Source organism: Telmatherina bonti (assembly GCF_933228915.1).
Source record: "Telmatherina bonti genome assembly, chromosome: 18".
NCBI lineage: Eukaryota > Metazoa > Chordata > Actinopteri > Atheriniformes > Telmatherinidae > Telmatherina > Telmatherina bonti.
This window is the reverse complement of record NC_136616.1, coordinates 18,993,188-19,016,743: the sequence shown is the minus strand read 5'-3', so window position 1 is coordinate 19,016,743 and position 23,556 is coordinate 18,993,188. Positions and strand designations below refer to the sequence as shown.

The window sequence follows — 23,556 nt, the reverse complement described above, 5'->3', positions numbered from 1 at the left end:
TGCAATCCCATGCTATTCATGGGCCTCTGTGGAAACTGAATCTAATACTAACACCACACTACCTAAATGACAAGTGGGAAGTGGTGGAATGTCACATGTGCTGCAAATAAGAACTGGTTTTGAGAGCCACACTGGTTTCTCATCTGGAAATGTCTTTAAAGCATTTTCTACCTCCTTTTTTAAATCTGAATTAAAAAAAGTTATCATACATACCGTATTTTCCGGACTATAAGTCGCTCTGGAGTATAAGTCGCACTAGGCCAAAAATGCCTAATTAGGTAGAAAAAAAAAAAAACATACATAAGTCGCATATTTTGCAGGTAATTTATTTTACAAACTACCTGACCAAAAACAGACATTACGTCATCTTGGAAAGCAAGTTATAACTTTATTAAAAGAATAGAGAACAGCTTGAATGGATCTAAGATATGCTAACACTCTGAAGGTCATTCAGCTACACGAAAAATAAACATGAACAGAAAAGGTGTCCAGTGTTTATGTAACATTACAAACAGTTTTACATAACTATAGCCTAAAGAGCAAAACAAGTGTACCTTTACTGTAATTAATAACATGCAATCTCACTCCACATCACTAAATCTGTTAAATTCTCCACCTTTTGTGTCACTTCTGAATAACTCCGCCAACTCCACGTGGAGACGTAACACGCACCATTGACAAGCACCCACTGGCGAACTCGTTCCTCTACCTGTTGCCATCTAACTTTGAGCTCGCGATTAGTTTTTTTTTTTTCTTTTTCATCGCATTAAGAGTAGACTCCACTTTACGCCAGTCCCTAACAAGTTTCTCACATGCAGAATATGATTTTATTTTGGCGGGCACCTATGTTCAGTCGTTCTCAGTTGTCTTTCTTAGCTATTGTTTACTGTTAAATTTTTAATTGTTAAGGAGTAGGGGATATCTGTGCGTAAGTCAGAGTGTGCTCTTGTGGCTGTCTGTGAAATTATATTTTTTCATGTATAAGTCGCTCCGGAGTATACGCCACGGGAACAGCTCACGTTTGAAAAAAAGTGCGACTTATAGTCCGGAAAATACGGTAACTATATTTATTGATGAAAAACCCATGTAATGCATTAAAGTGCGTCTAGATGCATCATTATATCAAATCTAACTGAAATGTAAGGGCAGTGAAGATGCACACAACTGCTTCTAAAAGCAGGCTATGATCATTGCTACAGTCATGCCTTTAAGGAACATCAAAATGATTCACAAGGGACAATAGGTAATAGAAAGATCAGCAGTTTCCCCCTTAATTTTACAGTGGACACAGAGATAGATGTACTAATATATATAAAGTATGTTAAGAGTTGTGATAAAAAAAAAAAAGAGAAGATACCTGGTTAATAATTTAATTTTTCAGCAATGTATTTCTGTATCGAGTGACGTTTTATTGATGACACCATTATCTGTTCAGCTAAGATGTGTTTACTGCCACATGCACTGTAGTCAGGTACTGTAAGCTACTGAGTTATACAATAAGATTTTTAAGCTACCCCAAGAATATTGTTGAACTGTACACTGTGTAAAACAAAGCATGACAGTATATGATGGCTCCCAATAAGATGAAATGATAAAAATGTCCTCAGTTTGTGCTGGTGTGACAGAAAACTGGCCAAAAAAGAAATTGCCAGAAGTGACTTCCGTCAAAGGACGCGATGAGACAATAGGAAAAGGGGTATATGATCAAAATCACATTTTAAGTTTCGTCTGTGGATACAAGTGGAAGCCCAGAGAACTAAGCTTCTGCTGATGAGCTGTCTGATCCTCAAGGCTGAGTGACTGCAGATGGCAGAGGTCTGCTAACTGCCCTGAGACACCCTGCTGGGGACAGACTGAAAGGCAAGGCTCAGTGGTGTGTGTGTGTGCGTACAGAGATGGGTGGGTCACCTCAGCTTGCACTTGCAAAAGCTTGAATGCACATTTACACAAACGGCACCAGCTCCATCTGTCTTTGACATGGGAGAGCTTAATGACAGAGGCAGAGAAGCCAAAAAAGCCTCCTTGTCCCGTCTCCCTCCTTCCCTTCATTTTTTTCTTCCCTCCACCTCTCTCCTTCCTGACCACACTCTCCAACATCAATGATCCATATGGAGCACTCAGGATGGACTTTTTCAAAACTCTTCTCCGCCTGGCACACAATCAATAAGACCTCAAGATGCACACTAACTGTACACTTTAATGAGTGTAATCTGGCGCAGAGACTGGAACATACTGAGCAAAAACATACTCCATTACTTGTGAACATATAATATATCCTGAAAACAAAGTAATCAAATTTCCAGTGTGTGCTCTGTACCCAACAAGAACTTGCATGTGCACACACACAATCTGTTAATGCTTGTTTTTATCTTTAATGAAGTCTCCTTTGTGAGTCCCACAGCTCTGACTGTGTCTACTATACCATGTACCACCTGCTACCATTCATCTCTCAGATAACAAACCAAATCCAACACCCGAGTCCAGTCAGCCTCATGCCCCAGTTTAAAGGGGGCATGTTATGATGGGGCGCAGGTTATTATTGTCTAGGCTTATAATCTTTAGCTCCTCCAAACTTGGAGTTCAAATCACGCTGCAATAATTGCACTTCAAAATTGAAGTTCCAACTTGTTTGCTGTTAACATCAGCAGCTAAAAGTTCAAAGTAGCAAGAGTGTGTAATGATGTGTAGCAAGAAACAGCCAGAATGCAATGCTACGTCACATGCAGAAAAAGACATTTTTTGTAGTTCGCTTCCTGTATTTGGTCCACTTGAAACGGGGCAAGATCTGCATTTGTAAGCAGACCAAGTCCACTTGGTCTGGTCCGAATCAGAATTTGTTTGCCGCATTCATAGCTCCCCAAACAAAGCAGATTTTCCTAGCAAAGGGAATCTGATTCAAATCAAAAAGGCTGATGTGAATGTGGCCTAAGACATGGGTCAGTACCTGCTGGTTGTGGTTTAACTGTAGAGGAAGGAAAATTAGGTTATTTAAAAATAAAACTGCCACCAACTTTTTTTTTTCTTTTTTTTTTTTCATTATGGTGAGCTATGGTGTATACACTTTCGCAATACATGAACATAAAATGACATGATTCAAGAGTTTGAGTCTATTTGGTAGTCAGTTTATGTTTGCATTGTTGTTGGAAACTTAAAGACGAGTCGCAATCAAGACACCTCCAGAGAAAGAGGAATGGTGAGGGTAGAGTCACATCCTAAAACAAGTTGCAATATGAATAACTGTAAATTCCCATTTTTAAAGTGAAGAGTTGAAATGTCTCCGATATATCAACCAAAAAATGTCAGACAATTAATTTAGCTATCAGGAAAGTATGTCAACTTGCAAAAAACAAGTTTCACATTTAAATTAAATTCAACAGTACAGTTGGATCACTGAGTGCAAACCTAAATCCCTTCTCTCAGGTTTGACAAAGCTTGAGCTCATTATGGAAACTAAAGTGGCGAAGCTTGACAAAACCAGCGAAGAAGTTATGAGCGTTGTTCTCCGTGTAGGCAGAGAAATGATACAGGAGACAAAACCCAAGCACTGCCCCACAAAAAAAAAAGTTTGGTTCATGTGTGGGTGACATTTACCAACTAATTCTATCTTTACCTGCATCATAACAAATATACCAACCTCTCAAGGTGTCCTATTTTAATTTCCATTTTTACCATTTACCATTATTTAATTCTAGGTTAAATGAAACCCAAGTAGGTACGAACCACCAAGATATAGCATCTTTCTTATATTAGAGACACAGTAAAGAAGATATAAAGATGGAAGTTATGTAGGTTGTTTAACCCCTTAACCGGGTCACATCAGTATTTGTAGAGCAAGTGGTAGACAAAGCTTATAACATACACAATATACACCCATATAACCAGAGGAATGTCAGGTAAAGGTTCAATAAAACCATTAAAAAGACATTGCAAACTACAACCATTCAAATCAATGTTGAAAACAAGTGAACAGGATGTAGAGGGTTAAAATATATGAAGCAAATCAAAAATATCCAGGCCAGAAGACTTAGAGATATTATCTCATAAAACACTGATAAAAAAAACAACAAGTTTCACATTTAAATTAAATTCAACAGTACAGTTGGATCACTGAGTGCAAACCTAAATCCCATCTCTCAGGTTTGACAAAGCTTGAACTCATTATAGAAACTAAAGTGGCGAAGCTTGACAAAACCAGCGAAGAAGTTATGAGCGTTGTTGTGAGGAGAGAAATGAGAATGGAAGATGCAAGAGAGATTTGAACCTTGAATGAACCACCCATTCCCGCTCCCCTCTCCCCCTTTCTCACTCTGCTGAGTTGATGACTCACTGCTGGAACGAGAGGGAACCCAGGGGGAAGTGTTGTGAGGAGTCTCCATCGACCACAGCAACACTACGGCAGCTCGTGGTTCAAAACAGAATTGGGAGCAGGTAGTGGATTGGGTAAAGGGGACGTTAACCAAACAGACTGGTGTGTAGACCAAACTCAAAGCTATTCATGCACACATATGCATATATTTGCAATGCAGAGTTTATGTTACATTCAAATCTCACTGCTTTCTTTCGTTCGTTTTACCTTGCACTGTCACAATTCCAGCCACAGCCATGTGCCACTGAATTTTTCTACTAGTCTTTCCAAAATGCAGATCCGTTATCCCCACAACTTTTTAGTTTTTCCCAGTACATGAGCCAAATGAGCAAGAAAAGTTAAAGGGATTTAAAACGCTGACAGAAACACAGAAGTTGTCAAAGATTTTTTTTTATTCAATGCTGAGCAGCTCTAGAAAAAACAGCAAAGAAAAGCCTGTATCTGTTTGTGGTCGAGCTTTAGGTAGGATGGAAGGTGTCACCAAAAAATTAAACTACTAATAAGAGAGATGGCTGTTTAATTAAAAAAATAACAACAACAACAAAAAAAAAAACACCATAAGTTTTGTGCTTGGTTTTGTTAGGTGGTTTAGTTTCCCTAATATAGTGGCAGAGCAACACAAAATATTTTGTTTCATGCAGTTTAGTGAAGCCAGCACTAAATTACCTTCAAGCTTCTATTGAAGACTCACAATCATTTTAATAACCATCAGTGTATATGATAATGATTAACAGGGAATCCTTTAAATGCATTAAAATGTGGTGAAGAAAGTGACACTGAAAATATGTTTGGTGCACACTAGCTTTTTTCCTCAAAGCAACCTGCAACAAGTCTGGTATTATTTGACAAACCGTATAAAAAAAAAATTCTAATTTACAAAAAAATAAAAACTCACAAAAGTGGAAAAGTGGAAGGAGCTAAAGAAAATATTTGTAAATAATGTGAAATAAATTTGCATGCATGATGAGGGGATTGGTTTAAAAACATCAGAATACAATGAAATGTCAATCAGATATCACCTGTGATCAATTTGTAACAAGCAAACCAATTATAAAGCAGACCCATATTAGCACCCAATTCTGCCTCTAATAAATTATAACACATCAATTATATTTTTTTCTCCAGATTAGTCAACGGTTTGAAAAAGATTATCAAACCATTTTAGCTCCACACAACCCTGATTGCATCTTTCAAGTGTTCAAATTAAGCAGTTTCTTAGCATTTATCAGCTCAGGCAAACTAACCACCACCGTGCCCTGCCCTTGCTGCAAAACCACCCAAAGCACTGACTGCGCCGCAGTGAGAGAGAGAAAAAAAAACAGAATTCCTGGCAGAACCAGAGAGAGAGGGAGAGTGAGACATGACCTTTAGCCCACATGCTGAGAGATGATCCTCAGCAAACCAAACCAAATGTGGGGACTGATGCATGCTTATGCGCATGTATGCAGTTCAGCAATGAGTCTTGTCAGCTCAAGACGGCTGTCTGGTTTCACTGTCGCTGGCCTGATGGGGAAGGTGATGATGTTCCTGCTACTTGTTCCTCTTCAAAGCACGCTCTTGTTAAAAAACAAAGAACAGCTTTTCCGGACAAGATGTGAGACACGTTTCTTGAATCTTTTACAGGATCTATGATTCGTTTTAAAAGAAAAAAAAAATGTGGAAAATATGAATTTATGTGTTATGAATATTAGCTGAATGCTAGTAAATGAAAGAAAAGTCTTTATTCCTCTTTCAGACATTTAAAAATGTTTGAGTTGAGGTTGGGATATTATGGGTCAGATTCTAACAAATCCTGCAGGAAGATAAGCAGAGAAACTTTACTGATGATGACTGAACAAAATGGAAAAGCCAATTAGTTTCCTTCCATGAGCTCATGTTAAACCCCACATAAATTCTTCAGCAGTGCTTCCAAAATGATGGAAACCGTAGAGAACATCAGACTGCAAGCCGCAAGCGCAAGATGATCAGCCACAACATAAACAATCCTCTCATCAAGGAAAGCAAAAAAAAAAAAAGCATTGTTTCCTAAACCACAATCAATAGAAATTTCACAAAATGACATGCACATCCATTACTTCATTGTGATTCTAAGCAAAGCTCAAAAACCTCCTGACGTCAGCAGCCACAGGAATGCCACCAGGCGGATTCTTCAGTAAAAGTCTCCGCCAGGCTTACTTCAACAACCAGACAATGCGGAGAAACATTTGGAGATAACAGTTTGACTTTCCTGGAATCTCAGCCCTCTGTTCTTTTCCTTCAGTACTTTCCTGGCGCTTGATAACTCCTTTTTACTGTTACTGTTGCAGAGGAAAATGCAGACGGCTCATCCCTGCAGAAATGCTGCTATCGCTTGTCTGGGTGAATAACAGAAGAGCTTTCCTGGACACTGGCTTGCAGAAAATAAGCAGTCCAACACTGCTCCAAAGTAAGCCTGATTTGATTAAACGTGACCACCTACACAATTTTCCCAAACTCACACGGATGTGCTCAGGTTTGCCAGTCAAATTGTCCTGCAAAATAATGAAGCAAAAGAAGAAGTAATCATTTTTATTAGTCATCAACCAGAGAGAAATGGTGCAGGATAGCGTTCTGAGGTTATCAGCAGACCTTACATGATGCCACAAACAACCCCAAGGCTACAACAACATTTGCTGTGGAAGGTTTACTGCAGGCTGGCTTACTGCTTGCCCCTCCCCTCTTATCTAATAAAGTAATAGTGGCAGTTGCTTACAGCTGTAGGAGGTGGTGTTGCTGGGGGTTTTCCCCAACACTGGAGATCCTGTGCTTGGAACTGCCTTGGTATGGCTCTCTGAACTTTCTGACAATAGCTAGATATTTTAACAATGCCTCTGAACACTCACAAATGGCAATTATCTGCTCCAGAAGAAGAGCAAATAAGTCTAACTCTGTCAGTGGCGAGGTATGACTTTCCTGTTTAAAGAAACTTAAATCACACACATCTTCCTCTCAATGACAAACAAGCGTGTTTTTTTCCTCTAGAAGTGTGCTGCTCAAACATAGGAAGCATGTTCAATAAAAAAAAGAGATTGCTCACTGAAGTGGAGTGAAAGCAAACAGGAGTCAGACGGGGGCAAATCGGCTCATGTTTTTCTGAATGAAACATCCTGAATGTAGAGGGACAGCGGGGGCAAAAACTGCTGACACGGTAGAAACCCATCATTCCCTTGGCGAAGCTGTGATCACAACAAACAGCAAAGGAACAAGGGCAGGGACACACAAATTCTGAGGCAATCATGAGGAAACTCGCTTGGAAGTGGAGAGTGGATGTTAGAAAGATAAAGAGTCAACACAGATGTACGTCTCTGACTCCACAGTCCTGTTTTCCTGTCTTAGCTAAGCAATAACACAGATGCCAACAACAACACCACCGAGAGGACTTGGGCCTCTGTCAAACATGACGCCAGGGTTGTTTTCAAAACCACACCGGCTTTCAGTTTACATCAGAAGGTTTTGCTCCATCCTCACCAAAGATCAGCAAGACCTTTGGAAGAGTCAGAGACAAAAAGTCTATGAGCTAAGACTGAAACATTCCAAGCCTTGCACAAATAAATGTCCTTACTGTGGCTTTACAGAAAAATCCAACCACTATGTCAGGCTTTGGTTTTTCTACAACCTTGTACTAACAAATCAAACATGTTATCAATAAAGAGAGCCACTGTGCTTTGAATACACAGGAGGGAAGGACAAGTGCAGGTACTGTACATGCTGTACTATCTTAGTATATCTGGTTTGTGCAAACTTGAGCAGGTAACTAAGGACCAAGAATGAGGAGTGCCAAGCTGGCAGTGATCCAAGCCAAATTATACAAAAATGTGTATTTCTATTCCCTGGGGTGTCTCTTGTGGTTGTTCCCCTGTGACAGACAGACACAAACAACCCGAAGAAACAAGAGAACGAAGACACTGAGTCAACTTGGGTGTGTGGTGCTTTAACACACCCATCCCCGCTTGACCAAACAAGTTGAATCTGAAACCCAAATTACACTACATGCTTCAAGGTTAACTCATATGATGTAATGGATATTACATATATGAATTGCCAAAACAATAGGTTACTGTAACTAAAAGAATACTCTACCCCATCAAAGATTCCTGAATATGACACAATTGCTTTGACAGTGATTTTTGAACATCTCCTTTTGGTAAATAGATATAGCTAGATAGATAAATACTTTATTCATCCCCAGGGGGGAAATTTAGTTGTTCCAACAGTTCCTTTAAAAAAAAACAAACAAAAAAACTGCACGCTTTATATGCCACATATACACACACACACACACACACACACACACAATATGCCACACACTTTGAAGATGTTCACATACATGGACGCATGGCAGCTTTGGAGGCAGCAGAATCCTGAAGTGAACTACAGATCAGGTAGCTCGTATCATCTCTGTTGTTAACCTATCCATCATTGCTGCAGCTATGGTAGCAGACTGTGAGTGTATGTGCTTGCGGGTAGATATGGGACTGTTGCTTTGAGGGGTGGGAGGGTGACTCGGCATGTCTTTTAACTCTCGTCTGAGCCTTTGCCACCATAAAGGTCAGTGCTTCGACATCTGCTGCTCTCTCTGAATCTCTCTTTTTATAAAAGCAAGCGGGGAAGAGGAGAGGACCCCAGGGAATGGTTGCATGTGGCATACACACACAACTTTTATCTCTAGGTACACTGACTCTCTCTTCCATATATATACACACACAAACTTGATCAGATCAACACAGCCCTAGAGCATAAAACAGACGCAGGTGCTACAAATACAAGAACACAAGTTTGTCTTGAAGAAAGGCTCAGCAGTATTGTTACACGACTTCTAAGAAGCTTGGCTATTGGCCTCCATACACCCTTTTTTTTTGCCTTCCATGTGGCATGAAAACAGAGAGGGTTGAGCTAAATGGAATTGTGTCCCCCAGAGGCACAGCTATGGCAGGGCAGTGTTAAAATAAGTAATTCATACTTTTATCATCTCAGGTGGCCCATGCAGCTCTCTCAGCCCCAAATGGTTTATTTGCCAGGAAGGAGGAGGGGAATTTTTTTTTTTTTAATTACGTGTTCTGCTCTGCAGACACAGGACAGCAATCCATCCACATAGCAACAACCTATGATGATAAAATTGAAGCTGGATTTATATATCTGCATATGGTATGGCTGCTGTAGCCGACGCTGGCGAAATGGGCTCACACTTGAGCGTAAAGTTATAGAGTCGTGTTGCAGTTTCTGTTCCAAATCTGAAGGTGGCAGTAGGGCTGGTATTGGCTGGCAATCGACACAGGGAAGAATTTCAGCTCTAGCAGACACTTACAGTTTAAGAACAATGGCGGCCAAGAACGGAAATATATATTTTTTTAAATAAAACATTTACAGCACAAATTCAGTGAGAACACTCGGAAATCTGGCAATACTTCATCAAAAACTGACCAATTACAAGGGAGTACTTCAGTGCAACTGTGCTACATAGCAGGGAAGCACATCAGGTTAGGAAAGGTGCATTTCATGCACCCGCAAAGTCTACAGTAGTGATACCATAACCAACATTGTGCATAATCCCGCTCAAAAATGTAGTTAATAAGGGTAGAAATAGATGCACATGGTGTCCTGTTGTTTATTTTATTATTCAACATAAAAGTGACAGAAAATTACTTTAAGATGTTGTTCTCCACCTGGAAGATGATGTTAGATGTCATACTTTAGTACAGCATTTTCAAGCATTTTGAGCTATTGCTAGTATAAAATACTTTTTCATGTAAACCTTGTTTAGCTTTCAGATTTGGAGAAAATACTGTGCTTCTGTGGATTCAATCAACTTGAAAATTACACTTGGAATTTTTGAATAAAATTAATTATTTGCTGGTTCAATGCTTTTCAGTGTATGCTATGATTAATAGAAGTCCCAATGTAAGCAATGGTATTTATATGGCTTTAAGTATAATTCACTAAAGCAAGTTGCGTTCCAACAGACTGCAAAGAGTAAGTGTGTTGACACAGAAAAAATTGTTTTTGTGTAGTGCAGCACAACTATCATTATCATAGTCCATGCTACGAAGCTCGGTGGTGTTAAATATTACTACAGACTGAAAGACTCATTCCTAAAAAGTCTGTTGTCAACAACTGTCACCTAAGATCCAAGAACAACAAATGATGTTGAGATACATCACAGATACTTGCTCAGTTGATAAGATGCACTTAAGCAGTAAATAAAAACAAAGCAGTAAATAAAATTAGGCTAAAATTTGACATCAATAAAGATATACAATATCATACAAACAAATGATATTACATTTTTATAGATTTAGGCTGAAGTTTGGATAAGCAATACCGCTGTAAAATTAATTTATCTGGATTTTTCTTGCAATAGCTTACGCGAGTAATTATCCCGTTAACAACAGTGTAGTTATTGAGCCCCTCCTTGTGTAGTGCCAGACACACACATGATGTGGGGGCTAAGTGGCTAAGATCCCTGTTGCCTCCAACCGTTACTGTGAACCTCTTTTTAGGGCACTTTATATTCTGTTTAACCTCTCTCACCCAAACACACCACCAGAATACGTTGCTCTTTCACAGTAACCCCCACCCATAAGAACACACACAGCCAACACACATGAATCTAGAGATACCATCTGGACAGGTGGCCAGCCACCCCAACCTGACCTTCCTGCCCTTTTTGCTTGCCCCGACGGCCCCTCTGCCCCCCACCTCCCCAACTGAAATCAGCTCAGGTCTGCTGGAAAGCCCCAAATGAACATGCTCACTCCCCCTCTTACTTCCACAACACACACACACACACCTCCAGCAAACCCTGCAAATGTGTCACCCACTGAGCTGTCTGTGGGGATTACTGCTACAGAGAAAAAAAAAAGCAAAAAAAATAGGGGGCTGTATCTAGCTAATGTAAAAACTAATTTTAATAGGATTTACAAAACACTAAAAGAAAACAGCACAATCAACTCACTTGAACGTAACATGAGGTTCAGACTATGACCTATATTTGTAGAAAGATAAGATCACATGGCTAGTGATCAGTACTTAAAAAGAAAACACACACTTGACCCAACAATGCCTTTGCTTCTTTTAAAAAGTCTAAAGACTACCGGAATTATATTGATAATCTTTGCCGATTTAATGTGTATTGATCTGAAAAGACTACGAGCAACTAGCAGGAGAAATCCAATGATAAACAAAAAGGTGTTTCATGACTTGAGCCATTTCACCTCCTTCGGCGACTACATGGTTAAGAGCACATGGCTGCACGCAGATGTACTCCTATCTAACTATTACCATAATTAATTTTAACTTCATAGCTGCATTTCGTAAATACGACTTTGGAGTTTAACTTATAGAGAAGCATTAAAAGTAAAAAAATAAAAATAAATGTAAATGTTGTAGCGCTGAGCTTACACATTTATAGTAGCGCCACGCTATAATTGCGGGGTGGAAAAAAAAAAAAAAAAAAGATAGGGTCAATGTTTCACAAACACTGGTCACAAAGCAAGCAACGTGTTTCAGTGCAACATCGCTAGCTATCGTCCATTATCAGACGGCTAGCGGAGTCCTGAAGCCGACACGTAAACGTGCTGCCCGGCTAGCAGGCGAGCACGTTTTGAAAACAAAAACAGGGTTCAAGACTCCACCGGAGCTTTCAACGTAAGCTCATCCGACAAGAGAAGGCATGAAATATGCCTGGACCAACTGTGTTTAGCTCGAGTGCTAGCCCACCAGCTAACAGCAGTCTTGTTGTCTGGAGGAGGAGGAGACCACCGGGGGTGAAGTGAGGCTTAGCTGGGGCTAGCTCACCAAACACTGCAGCAACAGTCCGCTCGGGCAAGTAGCGATAAGTGGTCACAGAAAAACACTCACATGCAACCACATTCGCATAAAGAAACCGCTTCTAGTCACTAAAGCGTGTCGCAAAACACTTGTTTTTACACTGGCAACGTTGTGTAAAATAATATTAAGATATTTCGTGTCAGTAACTTATTTTCTCATCAACTCTGTTTCCCACCCGAATCTCAGACTCACCCTGTCACAACAGGCGCCATCTTCCACAAACTCTCACCCAAACTCCAGTACTCGCGATATCCTTTCGCTCCCACAGTCCAACAATCCGCCGAGACAACAGAAGCAGACTGGAGGTGTAGGGAAGAGGGAGACAGAGAGAAAAGGGGTGGTTGAGGAAGACAGAGAGAAAAGGGGAGGCGGCACGCAACAGCAATACACGGAGAGAGAGAGAGTGAGCGAAAAGGGCAGACGCCACAACAACAGGCGTGGGAAACTTCGGAGTTAACGCGAGAGTTGGAAAACTCTCACAATAGGCGAGCACAGAGGGAGCGTCCCTTATCGCGAGATATGCGTGAAGTAGAGCAGTTGTTTATCTTGTGGCACTGAAATACTATTCCCACGTGTTTACCGGGTAATAAATTACAGCACAGGCGAGGGAAGCCTTGGTTTTCCCAGGCTCACACACATGTTGTTAAATGCATCGTGTCTTCTCAGGACGATTTTCTGCATTAACAGCTGTATCTTATTAAAAACCAACATAATATTCTCTTGCACACAATTATACTATACTATACTATACTATACTATACTATACTATACTATACTATACTATACTATACTGAAACATCACAAAATAAGTAAAAGTATATGAGAATTTAGGAATACTCTTGCAAACCTGGAAGAATTTAACATAGTTCAACAAAACCAGAACTGTTTTTTAAAAATAACCTGTTATCTTGTTATTGCTGTAGGCTTTTTTCCCAGTATGTTGATCTACTTTGTCCAATGTTTCAGAGTTTTGCACTTCAGGGATGCTCTATTACAAATAATAAAATAATAAATTATAAAAAGGAAACAACAAAAGCACAAGAGGTGACAAACTGATTTTTTTTTTTGTTTAAGAGCAGGAATTAATGGAAGGATTCTACGCACCAAACTTACAACTCCCTTGGGTAACATTGCGATCTCTGTTTAGAATGTGGAAACAATGGTGTGAACACATGTGAATGGGCCTTACAGGGCAGATTAGTGCATTGCCATCACATTGGGGAGTCCCATGACCACCCTCCAAACCAAACCTCAGTCAAAAGTACAAGGGAGCCTATTATTTAGAATGATCACACTTAGAAATGTGGTATTGGCATTATTAGCTTTTCGCTCTGTGTGTGTGCGTCTGTGTGTGTTTTTCTCCCCCAGTCAGAGTCCATTCCAAAAATTTGTGTGTTATATCATCCCCACAACAAACAGGTCAGATCATTCTTGTTTATCTGGGAGGGTCCGGAAAGCCATAAACCTTCATGTAGGTCCACAGTCTTTATTTAAATGTGTTTGGCAGCTTTGTTCACCTAACAAGTGACTTCTGGTGGGAGTTTTTTCAACTTCAAAGAAACAACAAAGGCCTCTGAGACCACACTGATGGCAAGTCAGCCCTTTTGTTTGTTAGATGTTGTGTGTGTGATCTACTCGTGGTTGTTGTATGGAAAATTGTGGCTTTTGGCTGAATGGAAAAAAAAAATACTATAAATAAAAAAAAACAACACAAACAGTACAGCTTGCAGGATTGCTGTAATGTTTAAATTCATTCATTGTTTTGAGCTGCAAGCTTAAATCTTTTTATTCAAATAAGTGGGCCCAAAATTAAACAACAATTTCAGCATTTTTTTTTAGGAAATTTGTTAAAGACTGAATAAATATTTTACACAGTTTTTCTTATATTTGTTCATTTGTTTTGTTTTTAGTGGATTAAAAAAATGTGAAAAAGTATTTATTAGTGAGCTTTAAATGTGCTTGGAGTCATTTTTGCTTTCGAGGTATAAGCTAAACTGAAAGGCTTCTTGCTCCAGCTGCATATTTACATAAAATTTATTTAAGTGTGATCATTTTTCAATTAACGTTTGGCTTGAAAAAAAAAAAAAAAAAAACAGATTCAAAAGTGTGAATAAGTATCATTGCCACATTTTTGTGACTTATTAATAACATTAATACACGATCTCACTATTATATATGTGTATATAAAGTAGCAGATGCAATATGTCCTGTTGTTCACCATACAAATCTGCACATTATATATATTCTTTGGATGCATAACTCATTTTTACAGAGCTTCACTGTCCTGCCAGAAAGAGGGAGAGATGGGGGAGGAGAGAATCGAGCAGCAGAGAGCGTGCCTGGCCTGCAGCCCATGATACAAAGACGTAGAGACGAAGACCTCGTCCTGCCCTCAACCATTTTTCCTTTCCTTCCTTTTTTTTTAAATAGCCGTTAGAGAACCTCCAGTTACACTCAGAGTGGAATAGGGAAGCATAAAGTTTCCTCAAATGTTTTACAGCTGAACACAGCTGAAAAAAGAAGCTTCTCCACAAATGCAACCTCTTATCAGAGAAACTCAGAGGAAAACTGTAAAAGCAGAAAAACCTACTTCACTTTTACATTTAGAGAAGACATACCGGTCAAGAACCAGATTTGAACTTTGACCTTTCTTTGGGCTCTTTCCAAACCAGAAATACCCTAAAAGACCACTTAAAAACATGATTGAAGTTTTCCTTAAGGCTTTTCCTGTTTCTTCTCTGTGTCTTACCTCTGATTGTTCATCATCACAATCTTCCCCTGTGTCCCTTTCTCTCATTAGAAGTAAAAACCATTTATTTTCACAGAAGCAGAGCCAATGCAAGCAATCATGGCTAAGCCGTAAGCCTCAGGTCTATAAATCCACTCACTTGACTGCTTAAGCTTGTGGCTCAGAATGAAAGAAATATTAAGACAGAAAGAAAGAAAAATCCTCATCCCCATGTGGAAACGCCATTCACGACTACATCCTTCCATCTCTTTTGTCTTTGTATAGATTTGGTTAAAGGGGGCTGATGCCCTGATCACCGTTAAAGTGTCATAACTCTTTTAAGATTAAACTGTGGACGTTTTTCTGAGATCCGGGCAATTTTCACATCCAGCTTATCCGCTAAACTCAAGCACCGCCGAAACTTATTATAAACAGTGGGAGATGTAACACGAGGGCAAATTATTTTTATCTGTAGATTTGAATGAAAGCAACAAAAAAGAGGCGAGAGCAAAGCAATTAAGGAAGTGCAGTTTGAGTTTCATGATTAGCAGCTCTCCTGACTCAAAGTCATTTGATACAGCCAGAAGGATGGTGAAACTTCCTGAAATGACCAGACACGCTGAGACACAGTCAAAGCGAGAAGCAGTGACAGACAGGTGGGTCTTGAAACACTGGGTCAAGGGAAAGACTGGCGGGAAGACAGACACGCTAATAAATGTGGACATGAAGGATGGGCTGAGTGTCAGATAGAGACAGGAAGTCTGAATTTGGCACGGCATCCATCTAAAGACACATAACTCATATTTTTTTAAGCTGAGCAACCAAACCACTTGATGTAATTCCCTCAGTGAACATCTAAAGTAAAAAAAAATAAATAAATAAAAAAAAAATAGAATAGCTAGTGTGAAGCTAAGTTCACATTGGAGAAGGGCGTCCCTGTCTATCCATCTACCCGGCGTCTGTCTTGCTCCCCAGCCACAAGGGAAAGTTAGGGGGGGACAAGAGCTCACGGCTTGACAAATGGAGAGGACGATGAGTCCGAGGGGGACACGCCTTTGCTCCCCTCTCGCCCTCTGTTTTGAAAGAGAGGCGAATCAGAGACATGAGGAAAGAGACGTTTCCCCTTTCCTGGACTTCGGCGGTTCATGGTGAGTTCAAGCTGCCAAAAGCGTGTGAGGTGAGAACTGCACATCCACACTGTTTGGCAGCTCTGACATATCCTGTATATGACAGTGTGTGTGTGTGTGTGTGTGTGTGTGTGTGTGTGTGTGTAATAACTAACTTAAGCAACCATGACTCTCAAGCATCTACCTTTAGACACACAATTCATGGCTCATGGTTTTAAAGAAAACCATTCTAATCAACTCTTTGTCTAATAACTGATTGGATTCTGATTTTGCACAGAAGAGCATCAAATCCACAGATTGTGTTTATTATTGCCATTTATATCGGTGTAACAGAACTGCTTACACAAGCATGACACATTAAAAGGGATCCATAAATCCATTAGTGCAATGGTTATCAGCAGAAACAACAAGCATTGATTGATATGAAAAGCGAATGACAGGCTGTCTCTTCCGCAACCACTGCATTTTACAAATGACCCTGGTGGGGCTTGAGCACTGCAGGCTTCATCCTTGTTTTCTCTAGAGGGAAGAGTTTTCATAAAAAGTCATATGAGCCCCAGTCTGGGCTGACTTGGCTTTGTTTCTTGTCGCCATCTTTTTGAATCACCATTGGCCTCAGGGTATTGTGCTTTGATTCCAAAAGCAGAGGTCTTAAAATATGTTGAATACATTATTTTATGGAAAGTAACATAAAGCAAATTGATGCCTTTGGTTTGTGCAAGTAAAATTGTCCCCCGGAAAACATGTGACAAACCGAGTGAACAAGTAAAAACCAAATGTTTTGGATATCAGCTGTCATGTCTGGTGGCACTTAAGTCTTATTTTCCAAGCACTTCCTGTTTTATTTTGTATCACTTACCTGTTTCTCGTTTCAGTTCCCTACCCTGCTCACTGTGTCTTTGCCTGTGTGATTACCTGCTCCGCCCCTCATGTCCCACCTGTGTCTACTTGTCCTTCCCGCCCTCGTTAGTATTTAGTGTCTGTGTGTTTCCTCTGTCCTTGCCAGATTGTCTTTGTTCGTGTTCAGGTAATCACACTCGCTCCGTGTATTTTATGTGTCTTCTTGTCTGTGTGCATTTTGGGGGTTTTTGACTTCTGTCTTTGTTCGTGTTCAGGTTCAGCCTGCCTGTGTTTTCTGTGAAGACTATTAAATTGGAGCCACGCATTTGGGTCTCTGTGCTTATTCCTGATAATCAGCTACATATTTAATTTTTCTGTATATAAAGACACATTTTGTAATGACACACTGTTCTAAAAAAAAATATGCTGATGAACTTCTATGGCAGCCCAGAAATGACATAAAGGAAGTTTTGGCTATTTAAGGGTTTGCTTGTTTAAGTTGCTTTATCCAAAGTCTCATAAGAATGGCTTCCAATGGAGTTAGATAAGGACCAATTCTTTGTTTACTTCTCTAGCATGAGAAAAAAACACTCATTAGAAATACACCTTTTCCTCTTTCCTGCCAAAGGTCCATCCAGCCATCCATTTTCTATCTCATCTATAGTGAAGGTCAGGTTCCAGGGGCAGCTGTTTAAGCAGAGAAGCTATGCTTCACTCTCTCTGGCCACTTCTTCCAAGTGAAAGATGTTCTCAGGTGAGTCAAGAGACATAGTACCTCCAGCATGTCTACCCTGGGCCCTTCTCCTGGTGGTACATGCCCCAAACACCTCACCAGAGTGGTGTCTAAAGGCCCATTTATGCTCCATTACTAGGTCTGCCCATTTCAAGCGTTGCCATAGGTTGCTACCCTTCAGACTTCCATATGTCTTTTACGTTGCCATGGTTATGAAGTCAGTTCATCAGCTAGTGGGCAGTTATGAGTTCAGAGTTCACTCCTATGTTTTTACATGATTTTCTGACGGTACAATAGCACCGCTAAGAAGTTGTTAGCAACCGCCAAACACACTCCCACAGATAAAGTCATTGAGCAAAAGCCAAAAACCCCTAGAGCAGGGGTGTCCAGCTCCAATCCTCCAGGGCCACAATCCTGCATGTTTCTATGTATCCCTGCTCCAAAACACCTGACTCAAATGACTCAGTCATTGTGTAGAATTTCATTGGCTGTTGGATCCATTTTACAAAAACCAGGTGTGTTGGAGCAGGGATACATAAAAAAAAAACCCTGCACCCTGGACACCCCTGCATTAGATAAGGCTTCCTTGGATGTCCTGGTTACAAAAGGATATCAAATTTATGGATTTATAATTTTTTAATGGTAAATTACAGTAAAAAATTAGCAAGAGCAAGTATGAGTATAAATACTGTTGTCCACAGCAGGTAATACTACCTCAGAGTAGGCAAGATACCTACTATCAAAGCATTATCTTTCATTTACAACCATGTATGAAAAACTTTTAAACCTCCTGGACTGACAACATTTAGGTCTGTATCCTGGATGAATCTATCTCCACTTGTCCACAACAAAAAGACACATTACTTGTTTTGTGACCAGAACCTTTCCGACTTTTTCTTTTCTTTTCTTTTTTTTTTTTTTATAATTTCATGTCTTTGTCAAATAATTTGTTTGGTCCCATTTTGAGCATAAAAGATGATGATATAAGTTATGGTTTAGGGTATTGTTTGCTAGTCTTTAATCCACAAATGAACACTGTGGTCTCAGGTTTATACATTCAGTGTCCACCCTGCAACCATACAAATGCCCTTTTTCAGTCAACTAAGATAGTAATGTCCAAAATGCAGAACTTAAGCCTTAAAAAATTGAATTTTCAATACTTGGGCAATGGGATGTTGGCAATTTTCCTTTAAAATATGCCTTTTAAGGCCAACATATATGCTGGACCGGTGGTTGTAGCTTCTTCTCAGTCTGTGGGTTAAACTGCCTTACTAGTGGCAAATTTGTCTAATTTTTGTTTCTCTGGCCTAAATCTTGGTATGAAAAAGGTTGAGCATATTTATGGGAATGTGCAATGATTCCTTCTAAAGTTAGGTCATGGTCAGCCTATCATAAACAAATAATGGGTCATGCTGCAGAATTTGACAACAAGCAGTTGAATTAATTTATTATCATCGGGTGTGTTGGAGCCCAGAAGTATCTAACACCTGCAGGACAGGGGCCCTTGAGAACTGTTTGTGATCCCTGACATTTACCATATTCAGACGAAAGTCATAGTTTTTTACAAAATCAATCAGTCCAACAATATAGAAATATGTTTAAATATCTCTGTCCCATTTCCAGCGACTGAAAAAAACTTACATAAGATCAATATTCTTATCATTTCACTATTTAAAAAAATTATAAAAGAACCAGAGTGAATATGAAGTAAATTATTTAACGTAGGATTGAATATATTTCCCAAAAGCATCTTTTTTTTTTAAATTTCTTACAATTTCCTTTACACCTCAACTGTTGCCAAATAATTAAATGCTCTGACACACACACACACACACACACACACACACGCTCATACATCAGTCACCTTTCTAAACAGTTGAATGATGATCTGTCTATCATACTCAACTGCCATTTGCTGCTGCCCTCACAACCCCTCTGCACATGCTGCTCTTCATGCACGACTCATGTGCTCTCAGACGCTTGAAGCCAAGGCAACAAAGTGAGAGCCAAAGGTTGGTTAGCTACATTAGGTAGCCTGCTACATAAGTAGGACCCTCGGAAACAAGCATTGCACGTTTCTTCTGCAAAAGTTGGGCTTGGACTTTTGAATTGTTTATTTTCAAAATGTAGCTTGTTCAAACTTCTTAAAGTTCAGTCGCTCTAAAACTTCAGCACACGGGAACCGTACAAACAGTCAAACATGCTTCTTAGAGATTGCTGGTTCCAGTTCTTAATCCAGTGGGGAGGATGTTACTGAAAACAGAAAATGTGTTATGGCCTCCAGTGTTTTTCATAACTAACATGGGATCTGCTGAATAGTATCTCAAGGTGTTGTTAAGAATGAAGAAAACAGCCACAGAAAGTTAGAGGTAGGCCCTTTTTTTTTGCTTTTCCTCTCGCCCCTTTTCCTTTTTTTGGAATGCGTGTTGTAATAAGTATACATCATCAGACCTCCGCTGCGTGGTTCAGCTGTGAAAATAATAGACGGATGTCTCACATGATCAAAACTGATTGTTTCATTTGTGAGTGAAGTAATGCCTGTTGCAGGGACTTGTATTTTTCTCTTCATCTCCACTTTCTTTGATAACTCAGCTGTGATGCATCCAATCACTTGCACTTCTGCAGCATTTCCTTACATGTATGCTTCTGTCATTTCTACGTTCCTGCATGCATGACATAAACTATGTGTTCTAATTTGAGTTGATGCGTGCGGCACTAAAACACTTTTCTTACCTCTTTTGCATGTGTATTTATCAAAAGCAGGATTTATGGACGCTGCAAGAACCTTCTAACCTAAACACAGGTCATAGTGTTTGTTGTTATGATGTGGCTGAAACATCATCTTCTGAGTCTTTAATGTTGAGTACTGCAATCTGCAGGGCCTAAAAGCCAGTGTTTTCATTCGTTTTGTACCAGAAAATAGCAAAAACATTTCCAAAATTCAAATCCTTAAGAGACTAATCAGGAACAGGGTCAAAAATGTCATAACAAAGAAAGTTTCCAACAAAAGTTAAGCTCTCCATTTTGTGCAAATGCTCCTGGGATATTCACATTCAGTAAACTAAGAGCATAACTCGTTTAGCTTGGCGTGCTTTCCTTGTCAGTTACGATTTCTGAAGCCAAACCGTGGTGAAGGCTTATGGCAAAAGCAGCCTGATAAGATTACAATGCAGAATGTTAATGTTTTTTTAACAAGAGCGAGAGACAGGCTGTATTATATCATGCAAAAAGATTGATGGACAGCTATTTGTGGGTACAAAGTGCTTTGCTCTGCTTGGCCCTAACCTCAAGGAAAGGCATTTTCTCCATTTCTCTAATAACTTGCTTTGGTAAAATGAAAAATAAGAATGTGTTTCTATGATTATTAAACCAATATTCATTATTTTTGCTCTGTTTTTCTTATTTCTCCTGCACTCATGAACTTGTAAAACATGATGCACTGTATATTTATGTGACTTAAAAAATGTAAGCTGCTATTGCAGTTGTTTGGAAGATGGTGTTTATATAGACAGCTAGACAGCCTTACTGTGGTAACCACAGCATATTTGGCTGCTGGGGGTTTAGAGAGAGAAAGCTTTCGCCAAATGAACCTCTCAAACCCTGACCTTTGCCTCTTTAACGCCCACACTGTCTCTCTGTCTCAACAAAAACACGCATACAGATTTACATCCACACCAGCACCAAAAAATTATTTTGCAGCAGCTGCCTTGCTCACAAGAATTAAGAAAAGTTTCTACGAGACACAAGCAGAGCAGAGCTGATTCAGTGTGAGATGGATTCACACACGCCCACACATGAAGCGCACAAACATTCGCAAAAACACTTTCTGGCCAAGTGGCTACACCGCTGAGGCCATGACCCTCTGTGCCCTCCTCCCCACTCCTCCTAACCAGCTATCTGTCTATGGGCCAATAGAGACAAGGGAGGTGGGGGTTAGCAAAGGGGCAGGAAGAGGACTGGTGATTAGGATTTGGAAGGTGGGGGCACATGAGGAGGGGTAAACACACCCCTGACCCTCTGTCCTGCTCCTGGCAGCCGCCCTGCCGCTCCAGGGGTGAAGAGAGGGGAGGCCCTCATGTGTTTGGGATGTTTCAGAACCCACAGAGCAGATCGTGGACACTCAAACTCAATCCACGCATAAGAGTTTTAGTCAATACTTGGCTACATGGATGACTGCCAAGATGGCCGAAAAATTTGAGCTGTAATTGTTCTGCAATAAAAACAACAACAAAACAAAAAACATACAAAAAACAGAAAAGAAAAACTTGATAAACTAAGGTATACTTTAGGATTAAAATCTTAAAAATAGACTTGCACCTGTAGTTAGCGCTTCATACAAATTAGCTAATTTTAGCACTCTAGCTTGTTAAAGCGACGTGACTTTTAGTGTTTTCTCTGTGAGCTTGCCGACATTAGTATGTAGTCTGATATTACTACATCAAGATGTCAATCAGACAAGTTCCTGGTCAACACATACAGACAAATCTCAATTAGCTTAACACATATGGAGACTGCGAGAGAAAAGTTAGACGAGCCAAAAGAATAGAAAGTAATAGAAAGTACAGGGAGAACATCCACAATCTAGAAAGGCCCCAGCCGGTTACCTGCCCTCCACATTCTTGCTGTGAGGTGACATTGCTAACACAACCCATGTTTAGTCACAAAGCATTAAAATACTTTCATTTTCTACAAGACTCTGTCCTCTTTGTTATTGCTGTTAACCTAAACCAGCATTAGCTTGCTAATTGATAGATTTTAATGTCAGCTATAGCTTGTTTTCCAAGAAATATTTGATTGTTTGGAACCTATGTATTTTTTGTGTGTCTCACATCATATCTGTGTAATATGACTAGCTATCTAGCTACCTTGCCCTCTAATTTTTTCATTCCAATTTGGCAAGAGCTGCTGTGGCTAATGGGTAATTTGTGGTGATATTGTTTAACTATTTCCTATGCAATTTACATTTTATTTCAAACTGAACACTTTTCCTCAATATGGTTCAGAATTGACATAAAAAGTCTAAATACCCAATGCAGACCACTTCAGAGGGCTACCAGGCGACCATAATGGCTTTACTGCTGTTGCAACAGCTCAAGTTTTGGTTTATTGAATAGACTCAAAGGACATTGGACCTGATCCACCTGTCTCCCACTTGTAAGTTTTCATTTAAGTCCACTTCTACACAAAAAACTGAAAAACACGAGTGGATTGTGAGAGTTAATAAGCTTGTGGAAGTGAAAAGGTTAATTATTTTTGAGTGTACCGCTGACTTGAGCCCCAGTCAGCTCGACATTAGAGAAGCTGGTAGCGACAGAGTGCTAATCCATTGCATCTCTTTTAACCTACAGGCTGGAGCTGCTGGTTTCAGAATCTATGGTATTATGACATTATGGCAAGTATATATGTTGTATGAATCAAATTGAACAAATTAAATTAAATAAATAGTAAAAGAAAAATTAAAACTGCACCACACTTAGCAAAAACTTTTTTTCTGAGCAGAATTAAGGTTTACATGACAGGAATTAAATAGTTCAGAATTATAATGCGAATAAACCAGCCAATCAAAATTAAGTTTAATTCTGAATGGAAATTTGCATTAGGAATTAAGTGTTTACATGGTCGTTTTTCATCAGTTTAAAGCGGAATTAACTTTTATTCGGAATTAAACAGGAATTAAAACTCCCATGTAAACGCACTTAGTATGTTAACTCTTAGCCACAAAACAAAGCCAATTTTATAGCCACAACGTCACTTGATAAAATTGCTATTTAAGTACTGTAAGGAACATATCAGAGCTGTGAATTTGACTATATTTACATGTATAATGATCTCTTACAGAGAAAGTTAGAAGCAAACATTTTCTCACACATTCCACAATGTCACGGTGTCAGGTGTACCTCGGTGAGTAACTCAAACC

At 39.6% G+C, this 23,556-nt stretch overlaps 1 protein-coding gene across 2 annotated transcripts in view; it reads right to left on the bottom strand.

The window, feature by feature from the left end:
• Positions 1 to 12,480, bottom strand: part of rbpjb (recombination signal binding protein for immunoglobulin kappa J region b) — a 45,947-nt gene extending 33,467 nt beyond the window's left edge. For both annotated transcript variants that reach the window (XM_079257294.1, XM_079257295.1), the window contains exon 1: positions 12,404 to 12,480. In XM_079257294.1, the coding sequence (XP_079113420.1) occupies positions 12,404 to 12,423 (20 nt within the window). In that variant the 5' untranslated portion in view covers positions 12,424 to 12,480. The remainder of the gene's footprint in view (positions 1 to 12,403) is intronic.
• Between the last annotated feature and the right edge of the window lie 11,076 nt (positions 12,481 to 23,556).